This window comes from Oryctolagus cuniculus, chromosome 13, assembly GCF_964237555.1.
Source record: "Oryctolagus cuniculus chromosome 13, mOryCun1.1, whole genome shotgun sequence".
Classification (NCBI taxonomy): Eukaryota; Metazoa; Chordata; class Mammalia; order Lagomorpha; family Leporidae; genus Oryctolagus; species Oryctolagus cuniculus.
In genome coordinates this window covers 97,501,547-97,524,482 of record NC_091444.1, presented here as the reverse complement: position 1 = coordinate 97,524,482, position 22,936 = coordinate 97,501,547, and the positions used below count along the sequence as shown (strand labels likewise).

The 22,936-nt window shown below is 41.7% G+C and overlaps 1 protein-coding gene across 4 annotated transcripts in view; it reads right to left on the bottom strand.

Moving 5' to 3' along the window:
• DIP2C (disco interacting protein 2 homolog C) overlaps window positions 1–22,936 on the bottom strand; it is a 486,706-nt gene that overhangs the window by 165,728 nt on the left and 298,042 nt on the right. For all 4 annotated transcript variants that reach the window (XM_008249365.4, XM_008249367.4, XM_008249368.4 and 1 more), the window contains one exon: window positions 7,541–7,666. In XM_008249365.4, coding sequence (XP_008247587.1) covers window positions 7,541–7,666 — 126 coding nt within the window. The remainder of the gene's footprint in view (window positions 1–7,540; window positions 7,667–22,936) is intronic.

The window sequence follows — 22,936 nt, the reverse complement described above, 5'->3', positions numbered from 1 at the left end:
GTGGAAGAACAGTCTATAGATGACAATTACACTCAGTTGATTGACAGTATTGCTGAATTCAGTTTGACTTTATAGATTTTCTGCCCACAGGATTGGTCCACTTGCTTTGTAAAAATTTGAGATAGAGACAGTAAGAGGTAAGAGTATCCATCCACTCGTTCACTCCTCAAACACTTGCAACAATTGGGGCTAGGCCGAACCAAGGGAAGGAGCTGGAAACTCAAACCAGGTCTCCCCAAGGATGGCGGGAACCCACCTACTTTGCCACCGCTTTCCAGAGTCCGCATTAGAAGGACACTAGGTTCCGGAGCCAGAGCTGGAAACTGAAGCCAGGTGCTCCAATGTTGGAAACAAGTGTGCAACCAGCACCTTCATTGCTAGACCATGTGTCCATCCCTGAATTGGTTAACGTCTGAGACAGGAGTATTGAAGTCTTCAACTACAAATAGAATAGTGGATGGTCTATTCCTCCTTGAAGTTCTATCTGTCTTTTAATGCTGGTGTCAAGTACTCACACATCAAGGAATACTAAGCCTTCCTTCTTGGAATACTTTCTTATGTAATGATCTTCTTTACCGCTGATGATTTTTCTTGTCTAAAATTAACAGAGCGGCTCACACTGTCTCTCTTAGTGTCAGCAGGTCCATTCCCCATCCCCTCCTCTGCTGACCCACATGAATGCTTAAAGTCTGTTTACTTCAGACAACAGAGTTGGGTCTTGTCTTATAATATTCACTCTGACAGACTGTCTTTTGATAGGTATTTAGTACATCAGTGCAGAAAAGGATTAACATATCTGGATTAGTATCTACCACGGTTTCTTTGTTACTGTTTTCTATTTGTGGTCTTGTTCTTTACTTCTCTTTCACACTATTTCTGCTACTCTGATCCTAACTGAATATTTTATTAGATACTGCCTATCTCCCATCTCATATATACATGAGCATATATAAAATATATCTATTTATACATACACACAAACATATACGTACTTTTTCAAGTGGTTTCTCTATAGTTTGCAATATGAGTTTTCAAATAACCCAAATGACACAATACTGCTTCATGGATAATGCAAGTACCTTATAACAAAATAATGACAATTCTCTCATCTGTCTTTGTTTGTTTGTTTGTTTTAGATTTATTTATTTCTTTGAGAGGCAGAGTCACAGACAGACAGGGACATCTGCTGGTTCACTCCCTAACTGGCCGCAATGGCCGCAGCTGTGCCGATCTGAAGCCAGGAGCCAGGAGCCTCTTCTGGGTCTCCCACGTGGGTGCTGGGGCCCAAGCACCTGGGCCTCCTCTACTTTTTTCCCAGGCCATAGCAGAGAGCTGGATGAGAAGTGAAACAGCCAGGATATGAATCGGCGCCCATATGGGATGCTGGCACTGCAGGTAGTGGTTTTCTCAAACAAAAATTGAAGGTATTTGTTAGCAGATACACCTTGCAAAGATTTGGTGTTTTTTTTTTTTTTTAAATAAAGACATTATGAGATCAGAAGCTAATTTCTGCATAAAGAAAGGAGGAACAGGGGCCGGTACTGTGGCTCAGCAGGTTAAAGCCTCAGCCTGCAGCAGCAGCATCCTATATGGGCATTGGTTTGAGTCCTGGCTGCTCCACTTCTGATCCAGCTCCCTGCTAATGTCCTGAGAAAGCAGCAGAGGATGGCGCAGGTGCTTCTCTGCACCCATGCGAGACACCCAGATGAAGCTCCTGGCTCCTAGCTTCAGCCTGGCTCAGTCTTGGCTGTTGTGGCCATTTGAAGAGTGAACCAGTGGATGGAAGATCTCTCTCTCTCTTTCTCTCTCTGTGTAACTCTGCCTTTCACATAAATAAATCTATTTTTTAAAAAAGGAGGAGTATCAAAGAAGGACTAAGGGAAGGAAAAATAAGTTATTAATAGATGAAACATAACAGTTTATTCAAAATAATAGCAACCATATACTGATTACATATGCTTATGACTGTATCATACATACACATACATATGTGCTTATCTATAAGTGACGTGAATGACAGCAGTGATAAAAAGGACAGAAGAGAGGGGCCAGTGCTGTGACGTAGATTTTTTCCTTGTCTATGTCCAGTCTACTCACTAGCCCACCAAGGCATTCTTCACTTTTATTACAGTTGTTCTGATCTCCAGAGTGTGTTTTTTTTTTTTGTTTTGTTTTGTTTTGTTTTGTTTTTTTTTGACAGGCAGAGTGAGAGAGAGAGACACAGAGAGAAAGGTCTTCCTTCCATTGGTTCACCCTCCAAATGGCCGCTATGGCTGGCGCTGTGCTTATCCGAAGCCAGGAGCCAGGTGCCTCCTCCTGGTCTCCAAGGAGGGGCCCAAGCACTTGGGTCATCTTCCACTGCCTTCCCGGGCCACAGCAGAGAGCTGGACTGGAAGAGGAGCAATCGGGACAGAATCTGGTGCCCCAACTGGGACTAGAACCCGGGGTGCCGGCGCCGCAGGCAGAGGATTAGCAAAGTGAGCCGCAGCGCTGGCCTCCTTTCGGTTTTAAGATTTTCATCTTGGCTTACACTGCTCATTTGTTCTTGAATCTTTCCCACTTTATCCTTTAGAGTCCACGGCATATTAATCATAGATGTTCAAAAATTCCCTGATAACTCTAACCTTGCCATGTCTGGTTCAGACTCTTACTCAGTTTCTCTAAACATTTTTTTTTTTTGCCTTTAGTATGCCTTGTAATATTTTTTTTTAAAAAAACTAGTTTGACTATTGATGTGCTAATGATGTATGAATGTCTGAGTGTTTTCTCCTTCCCTTTAAACAGCAGAGCTAGGCTGGGAGGGGCTGCAGTCGGGTTTTCCCTTTTAGTTTGGCTCTGGAAAAAAAAAATCTCAGCAGGTTAGTCTGTGGTTAACTGGTTTTTCCTGAGGGCACATCTAATTAAGACTTGTGTTCAGGTCTATTAAGAAAAAAAAAAAAAAAAAACTCCATTTCCATGTGCCTTGCACAAAGTTATGGGAGAGTTTCTCTCTGGTGTTTGCTTTGGGAACTTGGCTGAGTTTCTCAGGTAAAGCTCTCTAAACTGTGTGGGACCCCCTAGAGGTTTTGCATTCTCGGATTTGTCCAGACCCAGCCTCTGGTCATTTGTCAGTGGCAGTTCAGGGTTCCCTAATCCTGCTCTGGTGCCCATGTGTGTGTGTGTGTGTGTGTGTGTGTGTGTGTTTTCCTGACAGGCAGAGTGGACAGTGAGAGAGAGAGACAGAGAGAAAGGTCTTCCTTTGCCGTTGGTTCACCCTCCAATGGCCGCTGCGGCCGGCGTGCTGTGGCTGGTGCACCGCACTAATCCAATGGCAGGAGCCAGGTACTTATCCTGGTCTCCCATGGGGTGCAGGGCCCAAGCACTTGGGCCATCCTCCACTGCACTCCCTGGCCACAGCAGAGAGCTGGCCTGGAAGAGGGGCAACCGGGACAGAATCCAGCGCCCTGACCAGGACTAGAACCCGGTGTGCCGGTGTGCAAGGCGGAGGATTAGCCTAGTGAGCCACGGCGCCGGCTCCCGTGTATGCTGTAACTCACCATTCCTACCCGTCTGTCTCCCCAGTTCTCAGGGTAGCTTTCTCTTAAGGATCTGAGAAGAGCTGTGGACTTCTCAGTCTGTTCAGCTTACTCTTTGCTCAGATGGAGTGGTGACTTCTGAGCTCCTTATGTGTGGAACCTGAAACTCCCTTATCTCCATTATTTTAAAAAATGTGTCCCTTTGTCTGCTCGGCTCAAACACTGAAATAATACTCTCCTCTAGTTCTGTGGCATACTTTTATTTGATTCCCTGAATAATCTGTAACTGCAGACTTAAAAACTGGCTTCTATATCAAATACCAGTGCTTTTCAAAAGAAACATGAGAGCCGTATAATTTTCAGCCTTTAAGTAGAAACATTAAAAATACAAAATGTATTAATTATACATAAGCAGGTATAACTAATTTCAGTAACTTTTTTTAGCCAGAATATTCATAATCCACTTAAGATACCTACACACCATCTTGGACTATTTAGGTTCAATTTCCAGCTTCCTGCTAATTTAGACCCTGGAGAGGCAGTACATGATGGCTCCAGGTGGATCCTGGCAACCCATGTGGGAGACCTAAATTGTGTTCTCAGCTCTAGCCATGGTGGGCGTTTGGGGAGGAAGCTGTCTCTCTCTGCCTCTTGAATTTTTCATATTTTTTGTAATCCATTCAACATATAAAATATAACAATGAATGAAAAGTGCTCATTAATTGGCATTTCACACTCAGAGCAAATTCAAGTGAGACCAGTCGCATTTCATGTGCTGAACACATGTGCTGAGTGACTGCTGATGGCACGGTGGAGACCAACTTACATTGATTTTCCATTGAGAGCTCTTTTTTTTCCTTGCCCACAGATTATACTTTCTGTCTCTCTGGATATCTAGTGATTAGTTACTGAATACTACACACTGTGGATAATCATTCTCAAAAGTCTTCCGATTCTTGCTGTAGGAGGCAATGTGATTGCCGCTATCATCTTGCCTTGAACATGCCTGCATTAATTCTCTGTTAGTCTGAATGTGTGGGAAAGCTCCATTCATGTCTGCTTCTTCAAACTGGGAGGATGGCTGGGCTCTGCTCTGCACCCAGCTTGCTTACGTCTGAAGGCACAGAAATTGCGGCCTATGGGTTCACCTCATACACCTGCTCTCAGATGTACTCCTGCATCAGTTATGGTCCACAGCCTAAAAATTACTGTCTCACTTGCTTCATGCAACTGGATAGTTGTTTATAATGGGTGGGTTAGTTGGAAACTACTTGTTTCACTATAGCAAGAAGCAGTAGTCTTGGCAAATCACACCTATGTTTTTATTTGTAAAGGCCTAAGGGAAATGGAAGACAAGCAACACACAATTTGATCTTTTCCAGAAACTATGACACTAGTCAACAATCAATCATTTCATGCAGAGAATATTAACTTCAGATGAGTTCTAGCAACCAAGGATAATAGTAGAGAGAAAACGAACCCAATATTTTGTTCAAATACAGTAATAAATACGCACACTGCTGCTAAGCACAAAATTATCACTAGGGCTCCTCATTATGGTGTACAAAATATGACGTACGGCATACATGAAAATGCTAGTTAAATAATTAAATGCAAATATTTCACCATTACTAACATTTCCAGTAACGTTCTCTTAGATTTAGCGAAACTGTTTGTACAACGAGGTTTTTGTCATCATGAAAGGTCTGTCTTTTATTATGTGTCATTATGATACAGTAAGATTTCTCAATGAGTTGATTCAATATGAGCAGTGAGCACATACATGAACAATCACATTGCTTCTTGCAATCTAAACTTGCTTTCTCTTATAACACATGGTTTGGAAGAATGCCCATTCCCCCACAACAGTCTAGTTCCAAAAAACAGCTAAAAATATTTTAAGCGCCATTATTATCTTTGTTACGTTCATTTTGTTTGTTAAACAAATACATACCAAATAAATTTTTTCCACGTCATATATGATGTAAACTATAACCATAAACTAAAGAAACAAGAACAAGCATATTAGATTTTTTAAAAAATTGACCCCAATTATGTTTTGGGGCTAAGCATAAGGAAAGGAGACTAAATAAGCGAATTAGTAAAAGGATTCCCTTGCCTACTAGATGACTGCATTCTTTATATAAGGAATATTTCTTTACACTGCCTGTAAAAAAAAATCCAAAACTTAACCCCAAACAAAAGTATATACTATTTAACGTCTATCCTAGAACACTTAGTACTCTCACATTTAAAGGAACATATGCTTCAATAACTGAGTTGACTGAAATATTGATGGATACTTGGCCACATCTCTGATTTGAAGCAGGTCCTAATACCCTCACTGCTTGCCAACACTCAGAGTTAACCTTCAAGACATAAAATACTCCAAGGAGTGTTGAATATATTCAACTATTGTTACCACATCTTACATTTTTCTAGCATTTAAAACTGTTCAAAGCATTATGTAAGGTAGTTAAGATTTAAAAATGACAGACTTGTAACAATGACAGGCATAATGATGGAACCAACATCACAGGAATCTATCAGGTAGGATCAATCCCTCATGTCTCAGATAACCCAAATAACTTTCTGATCCACTTTGATTTTGAAGGTTGTGAGATATAGTTTATAATTATTTGGGCAGGAAAAAAAACAGAATTTGCATAATTATAGAAGTTGAAAGATTAAATAAAAGCAGGATTATGTAATGAAAAAATAAACAGGATACTACCTCAAGTCATGTAGACCAGGGATAAACAGGCCTGTGGAACAAACCCAGTTTATTGTCTATTTTGTTAATAAAGCTTTATTGGTACACAGCCAAACCCATTAACTGACATATTGCCATTGGCCACTTTCACACTAAAATGCCAGGGTTGGGTTGTTGTGACAGAGACCGATAGCCTGTAGAAATTAAAATATGATGTGGTACTTTGCAGGCAAAGTTCAATTCACATGCTTTCTTAAACAATACAGCAATGTAGCATATTTACATTATAAAGCAGCATATTTATAACATTATAAATATGTCTATATTATAAATACAGCACATTTATATTATAAATTATAATTTGTATTATATAAGTCTATATTTATATTTTTAAAGCATATTTATATTTATTTTATAAACCAGTGTAAGCAGAAGAAAATTTTCCTCCAGCTTCAATTAGAACTATAGACGTACAAACTTTTTTTTCTATAGGAATAAGTACATACACAAAGTTTTTTAAGCCTTTAAAAATGTGTATTTCTGAGTCTTGATGAAAAGGCTATAATACCTATTTATACTGATACAGACATAATGATGCTAATTTTCCTGCCTAGTTTAATTCCTGTACTGTTTCTGTAGTTCTGGTGCACAAAATCTCAATTACAGCACCATTATTTAGAAAGCTAGAAGGACTGCAGTCTTCAATGGAATATTATTCAGCCGTAAAAAGAATGGAATTTTGCCACCTGCAGTAGAATGGGCAGAGGTGAAGGACATTGTGTTCAATGAAGTCAGTCAGGCACATAAAGACGAACACCGTGTTATCACCTATATGTGGAAGCTAAGATGCTGATCATACAGAAGTACACAGTGCAACAGCGGTTATCGGAGGGTGGGAAGGACATGGGCAGGGCAGGAGGTAGCGAGAGAGGAAAGACAATGGATGCAGGATATGGGGCTGCAGTGGACAGCAGCAATACGTGTCCTATATAGCACGGTAGGATAACTATGATCAACAAGAATTAACTGAGGACATAGCTAATGCAGGGGATTTTAAATGCTCCCAACATGAAGAAACAACACTTGATGACAGATACACCATTTACCCCGATCCGACGTTACACGCTGCATACAGGTTCTGAAATGTCACAATGCCCCACATAACAGTGTCCAATTACTACGTGTCAACTTAAAATCAAACATCTGTATTTTTTTAAAATGACTGATTAGCTGGGCTGGTAGCCAATCAGTTCCAGCACGAGGCTAATCGTGTGGAAGAGGACGAAGTACAGCACGTAAGCTGCTGGCTCACCTGGAGGTGTGTACGCATCCATCGAGGTCTGCACGACCAGGGACCTGCGTTTCGAAGGCATAGGCACTGCCATCTTCCTTTCTTTGTGTTTGGCCAGAGCTGCCTGAACAGCTTCTGTATGGACATCTGGAACAGAGAGAGAGAGCTCAGTTACTGAGGGCGTCTGCTGAGAGCCTGGAGGCCCGGGCTGTTTCCCTTTCTCGCCATCCCGGAGGCACCGCTCACCTCGCCACCTGTTCTGAGAAATGGATGGGTGGGCAAGGAAAGAAAAGGTTAGACTTGCTATTTTAAAAGCTCCACTGAAGAGCCATGAAAATTCACTTGTAGACTTTTAATTATTTATTTTTATTACTATAGAATCTATAGAAATAATCACATATCAGCTGAAAATTAGTCTGTGATTCTTCTCTTGGGGTGAATGGACCTTGATCTTTGGATATCTCTCTTCAGGTCACTTGTTGAGCCTCGTGATCTACTCCAATGCCATGCTGAGGGAAATGTGTATCCTTTCCAAGTCACTGGTAATAGTCACAGCTTACACTTACCAAGTACTCACTTACGGGGCTGGGCACATGGTAGGCATTTTATGGACATTAACCCACTGTACTAACTTTGCACATATGTAGGCTACTCTCTAAGATAGCATCCTAAGGGGTGGGATACAGTGGTCATGGCAAGGTCTACCAAGGTCTACAGACACTGGGTTTCATGCGGCACACCAGACAATAGACCCACTGGGCAGAGAATTGAAACAAGGTGCTACAGAGATGCACCGAGGAGCTGTTGAGGAGCCAGGGAAGAGGTCACTTAACATGAAGTGTGAATACTAACAATGAACTACCCACTGACTGTCCAGATGAGGAACTCCAAGACACAGCAATAACTGAATGCAAGGCCCTCAACTGTGAAAACATCACCCACAAAAACAGTCATTCTGAGAGACGGCTCGTGGCTGAGGAGACAGACTCAGCAGAATGCAGATTTTACAGGCAGCGCAAGTAATCTGGAATCTACACTAAGTACAACAGGAAAGCGCGGTGGATATCAAGCAAGGGTTAAAAACACACACTGACCTCGTTTTCCTTAGATCATTCCGACAGCTGCAGAGACCTCAGAAGCTGGGAAACCAGCTAGAAGCCACCGTCCAGACAGGACAACCCTGTCTGACTGTCAGACACTCTAAGCTGCTCTAAGGAGGCAGAATCATCATTCCCATTTTATGAGTGAGGAAATAGAGGGTTATGAAATTGGTGAGCAACACTGCTAGACTTGGAACCTGGCTGCAAGTGCCTCAAGGCCCTCGCCATCATTATTCTCTAACCCTTCTGTTGGGGACTTTTGCAAACCTCCAGACATAAAGAGCACCTTCACCAGATGGTCTCTAAAACTTGAACCAGAGCTTTGCCAGCTGCTGCCATGGAATCCCAGGCAACCCTTCAGAGCAGGACTCAGCCGCTCATGGACCAAACTGAGCCTCCTTCTCTTTTCTGTATGTAACATTATTGGAAAACAGGTGCACCATCCAGGTGTATATAGTCTATGGCTACTGTCACCCTATCAGAGTAAAGTTGAATAGGTGTGTTGGGATGAGATTGTTTGCATACATAGACAATACCATGGCTGAGAAAGACCTTTTAAGATCAATCCCATTTACAATAGCTAAAAAAAATTTAAATACTTTGTAATAAACTTAACCAAGGAAGTCAAACATCTCTATGATGAAAATTACAAGAATTAAAGAAAGAAGTAGAAGAAAACATAAAAAAAGAGGAAAAACCTTCCATGTTCATGGATTGGAAGAACCAATATCATCAAAATGCCCATGCTACACAAAGCAATTTACATATTCAATGTGATCCCAATCAAAATACCAATGACATTCTTCTCAGATCTAGAAAAAAAAATGATGCTAAAATTCATATGGAAACGAGATCCTGAATAGCTAAAGTAATCTTTTACAACAAAAACAAAGATGGAGGTATTATAATACCAGATTTCAAGACATACTACAGGGCAATTATAATCAAAACAGCCTGGTACTCGCACAAAAACAGATGGGTAGACCAATTTGTACGGAATAGAAATGGCAGAAATCAACCCATGCATCTACAACCAACTAATCTTTGACAAAGGAGCTAAAATCAACCCCTTGAGCAAGGGCAGTCTCTTCAACAAATGGTGGTAGGAAAACTGGATCTCCAAGTGTAGAAGTATGAAAAAGACCCCTACCTTACACCTCACACAAAATTCCACTCAAAATGGATCAAAGACCTAAATCTATGACCAGATACCATCAAATTACTAGAGAACATTGGGAAAACCATGCAAGACATTGGCATAGGCAAAGAGTTCTTGGAAAAGACCCCATACGCCAGGCAATCAAAATAGAAATTGACAAATGAGATTACTTCAAGCTGAGAAGCTGCTGCACTGCAAAAGAAACACTCAGCAAAGTGAAGAGGCAACTGACAGAATGGGAGAAAATATCTGCAAACCATGCAACTGAACAAGGGTTAATATCCAGAATTTATAAAGAGTTTTAGAAATTCAACAACCACAAAACAATCCAGTTAAGAAATGGGCAAAGTACTTGAACATGCATTTTTTTTTTAAATTTTTTTTTTGACAGGCAGAATGGACAGTGAGAGAGAGAGAAAGAGAGAAAGGTCTTCCTTTGCCGTTGGTTCGCCCTCCAATGGCCGCCATGGCCAGTGCAGTGTGGCTGGTACATTGCGCTGATCCGAAGCCAGGAGCAGGTGCTTCTCCTGGTCTCCTATGCGGGTGCAGGGCCCAAGGACTTGGGCCATCCTCCACTGCACTTCTGGGCCACAGCAGAGAGCTGGCCTGGAAGAGGGGCAACTGGGACAGAATCCGGCGCCCTGACTGGGACTAGAACCCGGTGTGCTGGTGCCGCAGGCAGAGGATTAGCCTAGTGAGCTGCGGCACTGGCCTGAACATGCATTTTTCAAAAGAGGAAATGCAAATGCCCAAAAGACACTTGAAAAAATGCTCAGAATCACTAGCCATCAGAGAAATGCAAATCTAAGCCAAAGTGTGGTTTCACCTCACCCCCATTAGAAAAGATCTCATACAGAAATCAACAAACAACAAATGCTGGTGAGGATGTGGGGAAAATGTAACCTAATCCACTGTTGGTGGGAATGTAAACTAGTGCAGCCACTGTGGAAGACAGTATGGAGCCCAGAAAGCTGAAAACACTTACTCTCCGCCCCTTCACAGTAAACATCTGCTAACCCAAGTCTCACATCATTATTATAGTTTGCCTACAATTCATGCATGGCATTGTGGGGTCTGTGCAGATGTTCTACGCATGATTTCTTTTCTCCTCAGACAGGCTCGGAGTATCGTGAGACCAGAACCTAGTCTTCTGGTCATTTTTTCAAAGTAGTAACTGTCTAACCTGCACTCAGGGACTAAACTGAACAGCTCATAACTTAGGTGAGGGAGTACATTAGTTTTCCATAAGTCAAGCACTTTCCACTGGGAACATTTGTCTTTTGAAACTTTTTGTATATAATTTCAAAATTACAGGAAATCCACAAGAATTCAGATTCAGCCATTTGCATTTTACCCCACTATTCATGGTCTCTCTCTCTCCTTCCATCCCTCCTTCTCCATGTAGTTCTCCTGAATGTAATGAAAACAAACTTCAGATATCATGAGCTTCTCTATACCAAAATATTTCAAGATATTTAATAAAAACAAGGGCTTTCTTAAGTAACAAATTTTCCTCAAAAAATCAGGAAATCTTACAATGGGATTTTTATCTGATACAAATTCCATATTCCACCAAGAGTGTCAATGGTTCCAGGAACTTCCCTTACAGTTATTTTGTCTTCCTTATCCATGATTCAGTCCAGGACCATAGAACCTTAAGTAGTTTCTGGGCTTTCACATCTATAAGTTAAAGTTGGAAATTTTAAATATTTATGTATGTATTTATTTGAAAGCAAAGTTACAGGGAAACAGAGGATGAGAGAGAGAGAGAGAGAGAGAGAGAGAGAGAGAGAGAGAGAGAGATCTGTCTGCCACCTTCTGGTATACTCCCTAAATGGCTGCAACAACCAGGACTAGCCCAGGCCATAGCCAGGAGCCAGGAGCTTTCCCATGTAGGTGGCAGGGGCCCAAACACATAAGTCCTCTTCTATTGCCTTTCCCAGGCTATTAGCAGGGAACTCGATCAGGAGTGGAGCAGTGGGAACACAAACTAGTGCCAATACGGGATGCTGGCATGGAAGGTGGTAGCTTAAACCACTGTGCCACAATGCCAGACGCCCAAATTGGAAAATTTTTAAAAATATAGGCCAGTTATTTTACAATTTGACCAATACAGGTTTTTGATGTTTCTTTGTGATTATACTCTTTGGTTTTTTTTTGATAGACAGAGTTAGACAGTGAGATAGAGAGACAGAGAGAAAGGTCTTCCTTTTTCTGTTGGTTCACCCCTCAAATGGCCGCCACGGCCAGCACACTGCGCCAGTCTGAAGCCAGGAGCCAGGTACTTACTCCTGGTCCCCCATGCGGGTGCAGGGCCCAAGGACCTGGGCCATCCTCCACTGCCTTCCCGGGCCACAGCAGAGAGCTGGACTGGAAGAGGAGCAACTGGGACAGGACCAGCGCCCCAACTGGGAATAGAACCCGGGGTGCCGGTGCTGCAGGAAGAGGATTAGCCTAGTGAGCCGCGGCGCTGGCCTATGATTAGACTCAGATATGCATTTTAGCAGGGCAACCATGGAAGTCTATGTGTATCGGTGATGTCAACTTTGACTGCTCGGTTAAGGTGGTTCCTGTCAAATTCTCCCAAAGTAAAAATGCCTCCTTTCCAACTGCCATTAAGAACCAATTTAGCATATACAGTGACACTATGCATAAGGGGACTTCCAAAAGTTCATAGGAAATGAAATGAAAAGTTTATTGTGTTGGAAAAATATCTTGAAATTCGTGCTTCATTTTCATAATATGCATTTTCTATATATTCTTTTGAAGACCCCTTGTATACAAGGGTCTCAAATTTTTGCATCAAAATAAAATTATTTAATTTCATTTTTCCATGAGTTTCTGAAGTTCTTCATATTATGCTTTTCACCTACTAGTTTTCACATCCACTGATGATTTCCTAACTTCATCACTCTTTATAAACCAACAGAACTATATCTGTTTAAAAACAGATCTTCTACCTCTGTTTCCCCTTCCCAGCCCACACACGTATATTCACAGAGTGCTATTTAATGGGTGGTAATTCACACTTATCACTTTTAATTTCAGGTTCCGATGGTCCCAAATTCGACATATATGATTCTCTTCAAGACAGCCTTTATGTTCTTGTGACAGGTCTCCACTGTTTTTAAAGCATTTTCTTAGCTTCTGTTAACAACACAATGTCCCAGATCATCTTGTGCTTTCCCTACCCCAACCTTGAAATCAGGAGACAAGACTCTTTTCATAGAGAATGGTGTTTACAACCAGGATCTGGGCACTGTGTGGGCTCACTGTCCCTGGTACCAGGCCCTGCCAGCAAACAGAACATAAACCCCTATCCACTCATAGACACATACACACAGACACATATCTATAGCACTTCTATTCCTATTTGCGAGAGAGCACAAGTTCATACTGATGACTCCTATTTCAACGCAACACCATAAGATTCATTCTAGTTCTTAATGGTCCCACATTTCTGTCTTATCCAAGAGAGAAATCTCCATGTATATACTGACTTATTAAACTTATTTGCCCAAGCCTAGAAAATAAAGTAATTTTAGAACTTCTAACTAATACCATTTAAAAAATAAATACATTAAGTAGAAATCAATATAAATTTGTGACTTTTTTTTTCTAGTTGGGAGAGAAATGCATAACACAGACACACAGTGACACATTCGTATTTGAAGACCATCTGTTAATTTTTGGTAAAGATATACTTGAGGAACTGCTACTCCAATCAAGATATACAGGATGCCTCAAAAAAAAAATGTGGAAAATGGAATTAAAAACTGAAATCTAGGCATAGCTTTCTCATAATATGCATTTTCCATGAACTTTTTGAGCTATTCTCTTGTGAATGTATCACCTCAAAGTTACAAAATGTCCCATTCCAGTCAATACCAACTGTCAACAAAAATACAGACTCTATGAACAGAGTCTCCATGCTAGAGTTTACTCCTTCTGTTTGCTCAATATAACATATTTTCACCTGTGTCAGTACTTTGTAGGTTCTCCTTGAGGAGAACTAGTACAATGTATGAAAATATCATCATTTGCTCATTTTTCTTCAGTTTATACATATTTCTATTGTTTCCAGATTTTTGGCTGTTATAAAAATCTATTGTGGAGATTCATGTACATTCTTTCACATGGAGAAACATCAAATCACTGAAAAATAAAACACTAGAGCCATCCTCACTGCTTTTCCCAGGGCTACTAGCATGGTGCTGGTTGGGAAGTGGAGCAGCCGGGACTTGAACCTGCACCCATATGGGATGCCCATGTCACAGGCTGCAGCTTTATCCATAACGCCAGCCCCCAAAATTTGTTTTTAAGTACTGCTGCTGTCAAGGACCCTATGAAAGGCATGACATGTACTTACACACACACACATACAATACACATTTTTACATGTACTACTATCTGTTGCTAAATCACAGTGCTCTGGTACTCTTAGAGAAAGTGGTTATGTGGCTTCCCTTGGGCTGAGGAGTAAGAAAGTCAAGGTATGATTTTTCTAATTGGAAAATTTGAGGGGCCAGTGCAGTGGGGTAGTGGGTAAAGCTGCTGCCTGCACTGCTGGCATCCCACATGGGCACTGGTTCAAGTCCCGGCTGCTCCACTTCCCATCCAGCTCCCTGCTGTGGCCTGGGAAAGCATTAGAAGATGGCCCAAGTCCTTGGGCTCCTGCACCTGTATGGGAGACCTGGAGGAGGCTCCTTGCTTCAGACCGGCATAGCTCCAGCCATTGCAGCCAACTGGAGAGTGAACCAGCAGATGGAAGACCTATCTCTCTCTGCCTTTCAAGTAAATAAATAAATCTTAAAAAAAAAAAAAAGAAAATTTCTGTCTCTCTCTAACTCTGCCTGTCCAAAAAAAAAAAAAAAAAAGAGAACACTACATCATCGTGAGATTCTGCTGTCTTAAGGGATGACTGAAAGGGTTTTGGGAGAAACCAAGTGGAATGAGGAATGGGAATCTCACAACCGTAAGTGGAAAGATCGGCGGCAAACTGCACACCAGAGTTGTTTGATTTCATCAACATTTTTCAAAGTTTGAAGTCCACTGCCCACTGCATTTAAACTACTTCTGTGATGTGGGTCCAAAAGAAAAGAAGTTCCATGTAGACATTACCAGTCATGAATTGGGTTGCATGATTCACTTTTACAATTTAAGAAGTTTACATACAAACTGCAACTTCTCGGGCCCGGCACTGCAGCGTAGCAGGTAAAGCCGCCACCTTCAGTGCCAGCATCCCATATGGGTTCCGGTTTGAGTCCTGGCTGCTCCATTTCCGGTCCAGCTCTCTGCTATGGACTGGGAAAGCAGTGGAAGATGGCCCAAGTCCCTGGGCCCCTGCACCCACATGGGAGACTCAGAAGAAGCTCCTGGCTTCAGATCGGTACAGTTCCAGCTGTTGTGGCCATCTGGGGAGTGAACCAGCAGATGGAAGATCTCTCTCTCTCTCCCCCTTTCTGTAACTCTGTCTTTCAAATAAAATAAGTAAATCTTTTTAAAAAAAATTGCAACAGCTCAATTCTAACACAAACTGATGTCAGTCATGCCCACTTCCTTTTGTTCCTCACTTGGCCTACACTTTCTGCTTTTGCCAGAAATCTTTTGGCTGGAAGAAAGGATGAGGACACTGAGAAGAAAACTGACAATGTGCAGAAATGACACCAAGGATTATGTTTCAGAGGAATGCACATTTGTTAGTGACCAGCTGTCTGCTAATGGCAGTGAGAGCCATGGCTCCTCATACAAGCAGCCATAGCACCCATGGTTATGTCTTTTGCCAGATACCCCAATGTGAATGATATTCAGTCAAGAACTTCAGAAAAACAAACCTCCTCCCTGGGAATAGCTTCTCAGGAGAAAAAAAGAAACATGCTGAGAATTGCAAGTATTTCTGATTGGTCTGGAACAACAAACAAAGGAAATGTTTATTTCAACTGGGGCAAATAGATAGACTTTTAACCACTAGCACAAATGCCAGACTGGTTCTCACACATATATGTGCATGGAGGCATATATATGTGTGTGTGTGTGTGTGTGTGTGTGTAAGTAAAGAATATAGCAGCTCTAGTAAAATAATAATGTTGAATAATGAGGAAACATGTATTCTCCCAGAACCAATCCCTACAGGTCAGAGGGAAGGGCCTTGTCCAACCTGAGAGCCCTTTCTCATGTAGGATTGGAAAAGAGAGTACTAGCCAAGAAGAATGAAAGTTTATTGTTCTTAGCTGAAAACCAAGACCAATTCTAAAAGAGCACATAAGAACTTAAGAAAATATGGTAACATGGGCAACTAGGCTGCTCCAAAACAAATCTTTGGTTAAACACCCAGCATCATTTTTAGAAAATGAGTCTATGAATGAAATTTGGCAGCTGTGACAGATCAGAAACTCATTAAAGCACTTGACTAAGTGTCCCACATAACCTTAATTACAAATGGCCTAGATGCAGTTTTCATTCAGCCATGTGAATTAGAAACTAGATGAGAGACCATGAAACAGAAATGACAAAGAGAAATATCTCATCTGCGTGAAGGCATGGACGAGGTTGACAAAGCCAACATATATGTGAATGCCGTGATCTCTTCATAATGAGATGCCACAGAGTCCACCCAGTACCAACAAGATTCACTTATCCCACCAGAGACACTCAGATGATGTCAAGAATTCCAACGAATGCCTGAAATACAAATGACTTAAAAAGATAAAACTTATCAGAGAGAACAGTTTTGTTCTACAGTTGCACCTCCAGTTTTATAGGAAAATCAATGGTTCTTTTCTATTGTTATTGAGCAACAATGCATGAACATAACAAGAAGACGTCAAAGGGGGCAGGGCGGGGTCTCATTGGCGGCATGCTACAAAGCCGTGTAGGCATGAATGTCAGGCAATGCTGGAGCTTTCGAAGCTGCACAGCCTGCAGGGACCTGCACGCAAGGAACACCAGGACCAAGAAGTAAAACCTGCTCTGAAACGTCTCTGCCGTCCTCGGATCTCACAGCTGGATGAAGCAAAAGTGGGCTCAGATCCACTGTCCTCACAGAAGGCAGTCAAAGGTGCATTTGGGGCTGAGCGCAATAAACTGATGGTGGCATACTTGATGACACCAATTAACTCATGTGTCTCTCCTTCCTCTCTGCTATAATTTATGCATTATTCTCTTTAGGCCTTTCATTCTAATTCACTTATTAAGAGAGAGGATTTATTGAAGACCAGTTTCATGTAAGCAAATAAACGTACCTGCTAGTAAAAAGTTTGTTAGGTGCTTCCTACAGAGGTAAACAAATTGATATGCTAAGAGATAGTTCTTCAGGAGAATTCAAAACAGCAATGCAAATGACAACAAATCATTTAGCACATCAGACGGTCCTCATCTCTTCTTGCGAGGGCTTTGTATAGGTTTAACACCAGAGCTCAACCTTGATGTAGACAGTTCTCATACATCTCCATTTCCTGCAAATGCCTCTTTCTGTAACAACCACTGTGGGTGGTTCAGTCTCCTCTCTTTCAGCTGGAATGAAAGACTGAGCCCCTTCATACTCAGGCTTCTGACAGTTTCTCTAGGGTTTGTTGCCTCCACCAGAAAACACTGAGAAGTTTTCTTTCCACTTAGTTCTGTGAGCTGAGATTCTGTCTTACTGACAGCAAGGGGTGCAGCAACACACCATGTCTTTTGTATTTATGAATAAACAACGTAATAGTGGAATAAGAGTCCAGGCTCTGGTATCAGAATCCTGGCTCTGACACCAGCTAGCTATATTAACAATAATCAAACTGCCATATTAGGTCAATTGCTGAGAACTATCCAATGAGCTATTTACACCAAGTAGAATATTAATTTATAATAATTGTGTGGTTTTTCGCTTTAAATATTGCGTGTAATCAGGGCACGGGGCTCCTCTCTTTCCCGCTGCATGCGGCAGCAGAGGGCCCATTTGCGCAAATGAAATAAAACTGCCTCTTGCTTTTAAAAAAAAAAAAAATAAATAAATAAATGATTTTTTTTTAGGGGCCAGCGCTGTGGTGTAGAGGGTGGAGCTGTTGTCTGCAGTGCCAGCATCCCATATGGGCACTGGTTTGAGTCCCAGCCACTTCTGATCCAGCTCTCTGCTGTGGCCTGGGAAAGCAGTAGAAGATGGCCCAAGTCCTTGGGGCCCTGCACCCATGTGAGAGACCTGGAAGAAGCTCCTGGCTCCTGGCTTCGAACTGGTACAGTATCAGCCATTGTGGCCAATTGGGGAATGAACCAGTGAATGGAAGACCTCTCTCTCTCTCTCTCTCTCTCTCTGCCTCTCCTCCTCTCTCTGTGTAACTTTTCAAATAAATAAAATAAATCTAAAAAAAAGAATAAATGATTTTTGAAATTCCCATAAGCCTTACTTTCTTCATCTGGAAATGGGAAACAATATTACAGCATTAGCAAAATCAGGTAGAATAAAATAAACAAAGCAAACCACTAGGTATCTATCACATAACAAGCACTCAATAATAATATCTACTTTTATTAATAATTTTGAAGCAACAATTTTATTACACTGAGTGTGTAAAACTGAAAAAGAGCAAAGGACTTAGATTACTGACTGATCCCACTTGGTCCACTTGGCACTAATAGCATGAATCATCGAAGTAGATGCTCCGTGGAGCACACACACTCTGCCAAAGTGGCTTCACAGGCCACAGGGTTAACCTACAAACATCACATCCACAAAGCAGTAAGGAAGACAAGGCAGCCATGCTCAGACCTCTGCGCATCGACTATGCTGGTTACCCGGGGTCCCTGTTTAGCACCCTGAAGATAAAAGTCCAAAGACAATCAAATTCCTCTCTCTTCATGGGAATCCCATCATTTTTACTCCCTACACTAAAATTCTAGATAAGCTTGTGGGCAGATGTGAGCTTTTAACATTCTGAATAGCAACCTTTACTATCTTTTTTTGTTTCTTTAAATAGACTGCAACTTGCTTCACTCTGGGAAAAACTATTGTGCTGCAGTATGGGACATTTAGGGGGTAAAAGTATGAAGAATTAGAAATTCAGCCCCTTAGAGAAAAGCTTGGTATAAAAGTCCACCCTTTATGCTAATATCACTACTGCTATTAATATTCTAGAGTATTATGCATATCTATGGATTTCAATCTCAAGAAAAGCTAGTGCTTCCTCCCTTCTCTATCCTAAAGTAATAAAGCCACAATACAGTTCTTAGAACTCATGCTATTCTCCGAGTTCACAATATTACACAATTAGTAACTTGAGGATATTTCAAAAGGTTCATGGGAAATAGAATTAAAAGTTTACTTAGGGCCAGCGCCACGGTTCACTAGGCTGATCCTCTGCCTGTGGTGCCGGCACCCTGGGTTCTAGTCCTGGTTGGGGCGCCGGAATCTGTCCCGGTTGCTCCTCTTCCAGTCCAGCTCTCTGCTGTGGCCTGGGAAAGCAGAGGAGGATGGCCCAAGTCCTTGGGCCCTGCACCCACATGGGAGACCAGGAGGAAGCACCTAGCTCCTGGCTTCGGATCAGCACAGCGCGCCAGCCGCAATACACCAGCCATAGCGGCCACTTATGGGGTGAACCAACGGAAAAAAGGAAGACCTTTCTCTCTGTCTCTCTCTCACTGTCCACTCTGCCTGTCCAAAAAAAAAAAAAAAAAGTTTACTTTAGGCACAGGTGCAGCTGTTGTGGAATAGCAGGCTAACCTGCCACATCCTCAACTGGAATGCCAGTTTGAGTCCCTGCTCCTCCACTTGCAATTCAGCTCCCTGTTAACCAGTGGATGACTGCTTAAGTTCCAAGAACTTGATTTCCCACAATCCATAGGGAGACTCAGCTGGAGTTCCTGGCTCCTGCCTTCAGACTGGCTCAGCCCTGGCTGTTAAGGGTATTGGGGGAATAAACCAGTGGATGGAAGCTCAATCACCTTGCCTTTCAAATAAATAAATCTTTTTTAAAAAGTATATTTTGGTGCCAAATAATTTTGAATTCTATGCATAAAAAGAGTTCTCAAAAAGTTCATATATTATGTACAACCTATGCACAGATTTCAGAAGATTTTTGTACCAAAAAAAAAAAATTCTTAATTCTATTTTACCTGCAAGCGTTTTGAAGTGCCTTCCTACATACAAATATCTGGACAGCGAAGGGACAGCTTCCCAATTTCAAAGGCAACAGTAAATCAACAGAAGAGAAAAGTTCTTCAAAGAACAATCTTTGCTCTGTGACAGTACAACAATTAAGATCACAGGTTCCACAGCTGGATTCCATGGGTTTAAGTCTGAATAATTCTGAGACCTTGGGCTTCAGTTCCTTTAGGGGCAAATTCGGAAAAATAAAGAGTACCTGTCCTAGGGGTAGCTCCGAGGATTAAATCAATTAATATATTTAAGGGACTCGGGGAAGATCCTGGCATGTAGTAAATGCAAATATCCTTTAACTGTTAAATCATAATATCCTACTCCCTAATATAACATGAGTTTGAGGAAGAAGACATTAAAAAGCCAAGCTTGGAAGAAACCCCCCACACTCTCCAAAAGGTTCAGTGCAACAAACTTCCTGGAATTCCGATTTCTGCCATCTTTATCTTCAAAATACAGGACCATCCACGCTCACTGAGGGGGAAGGGTAGAGCAGGGAAAAACAGACTCTGATAGACGACTGTGTTCAATTACTTACCGATCACCTACTACGTACCTAGTCCGACCTCTCTGAGAGCTTGTTTTGGGCATGTGGAACAGGGAACTAACAAGATTAACAGAATGTGTTAAGGACAAAAGGCATGCGAGGGCAGAAGATGGACATCTTATCCCATGGTGGGTTTGGGAAAGGACCATCAGGAAGGGTTTGTGACGAGCAGTGACAAGCAGAAAACCTGGGAGAAAGTGGGTATTTCAATCCCATCCAATTATTAATGACGTGTGACAACTCTCATCTGGTAGCAACTGATGTTCCTACTTTATTAACTTCACCACCTCTGCTAAAGCCAGTGAGGTCATTAGACACTGAACACCAACGTGGAACTTCTTACATGCTCTGTTTTCCCACTTTTGCAATCAAATTTTCTTTTTGGTGTTCCTTTTAATTACAGTACTGGTAGCTACAGAGCCACAAAGTACCTCTCATCATGTCTTGGCTACTGTGGCACTATAAACATGGGCACGCAGGCATCTCTGATGAAATGATTTCTTTACCCTTGGATATATATACACAATAATGGCATTGCTGGACTTTTTTATTATTAAGAATTATTTATTTATTTGAAAGTCAAGAGTTACACACAGGGAGAAGGAGAGGCGGCGGGGAGGAGACAGACAGAGAGACAGAGAGAGAGGTCTTCCATCTGCTGGTTCACTCCCCAGTTGGCCCCAACAGCTAGAGCCATGCCCATTCAAAGTCAGGAGCCAGGAGCTTCTTCTGGGTCTCCCACGTAGCTGCAGGGGCCCAAGGATTTGGGCCATCTTCCACTGCTTTCCCAGGCCATAGCAGACAGCTGGATCAGTGTGTGTGTGTGTGTGTGTGCGCACAAACTGTTGAAATCTTTACTTAGTATAGAGTTGGTCTTCTGTATATAGCTCATTAAAAATGAATCTTAATGAAGAATGGGATGGGAGAGAGTGTAGAAGGTGGGATGGGAGTGGGAGTGGGAGGGCTAGTATGGGAAAGAACTACTATATTCCTAAAATTGTACCTATGAAAATTGCATTCATTTAAAAAAAGCTTAAAAAAAAAAAAAGTGGAGCAGCCAGGACTGCAGCCAGCAGCTCTACCTGCTACACCACAGTGCTGGCCACAGTATTGCTGGATCTTAAAATAATTCTACTTGTGGTTGGGTTTTGTTTTTGTTTTGAAGAACTTTCATTCAGTTTTCCACAATGACTATACTAATTAACACTCCCAATAGTGTGTGAGGGTTTCCTGGTTTTGGTTTTATTTTTCATTTAAAATTTTTTATTACTATAAAGATAAGGGAATCCATGTATTTCATAGATAGAATTCTAAGGTAACCATACTTGCCTCCCTTCTTCTACCACACCAACCCCCTCTTCCTTCCCTTTCCTTTAACTTTTGCAATAACTTTTTTTTTTATTTCATATATACAGTTTTAAGACCATAATGATACTTCCCACCATACCCTTCCTCCCTCTTTTCTTTGTCTTTTAATTTTTACAATGACATACTTTTAATTTTCTTTAGAATCACAAGCTTACTCCTTCACCAAGGAGTTCAACAAGTAGTAAGTAGAAAAATCATTGATCCTAAAGAGTATATTGATGGCTGTAAACAACAATCAAATCTTGAAATGTTGGCCGGCGCCGTGGCTCACCAGGCTAATCCTCTGCCTTGCGGCGCCAGCACACCGGGTTCTAGTCCCAGTCAGGGCGCCGGATTCTGTCCCGGTTGCCCCTCTTCCAGGCCAGCTCTCTGCTGTGGCCAGGGAGTGCAGTGGAGGATGGCCCAAGTGCTTGGGCCCTGCACCCCATGGGAGACCAGGAGAAGCACCTGGCTCTTGCCATCGGATCAGTGCGATGCGCCGGCCGCAGCACACCGGCGGCGGCCACTGGAAGGTGAACCAACGGCAGAGGAAGACCTTTCTCTCTGTCTCTCTCTCACACTGTCCACTCTGCCTGTCAAAAAAAAAAATCTTGAAATGTCAATTTCGCTCATATACACTATATTTTTTGTACTGTGTGTATTAGTTACCACAAATCAGGGAAAACATATGATTTGTCTTTTGGGGACTGGCTTATTGCACTAAGCATAATGGTCTCCAGTTGCATCCATTTTATTTCAAAAGACAAGATTTCATATTTTTAATGGCTGAGTAGTATTCTATCATGTATCTATACCACAATTTCATCTTCCACAATGGCTGTACTAACAGTGTACTAGAGTATCTTTTTCCTCATTAACAGTTGTTATTTCTTGATTTTTGAATGACAGTCATTCTAACTGGAATGAAGTGAAACTTCATCATGGTTTATATTTGCATTTCCATGATGGCTAGTTATCTTGAGTATCTTTTCATGCGTCTTTGCCCATTTGTATTTCATCCTTTGAAAAATGCCTGTTAATATTTTTAACCCATGTCTTAACTGGATTGGTTGCTTTGTTGTTGAGTTTTTTGAGCTCATTGTAGTTCCTTGATATTAATCCTGTATCAGATGTA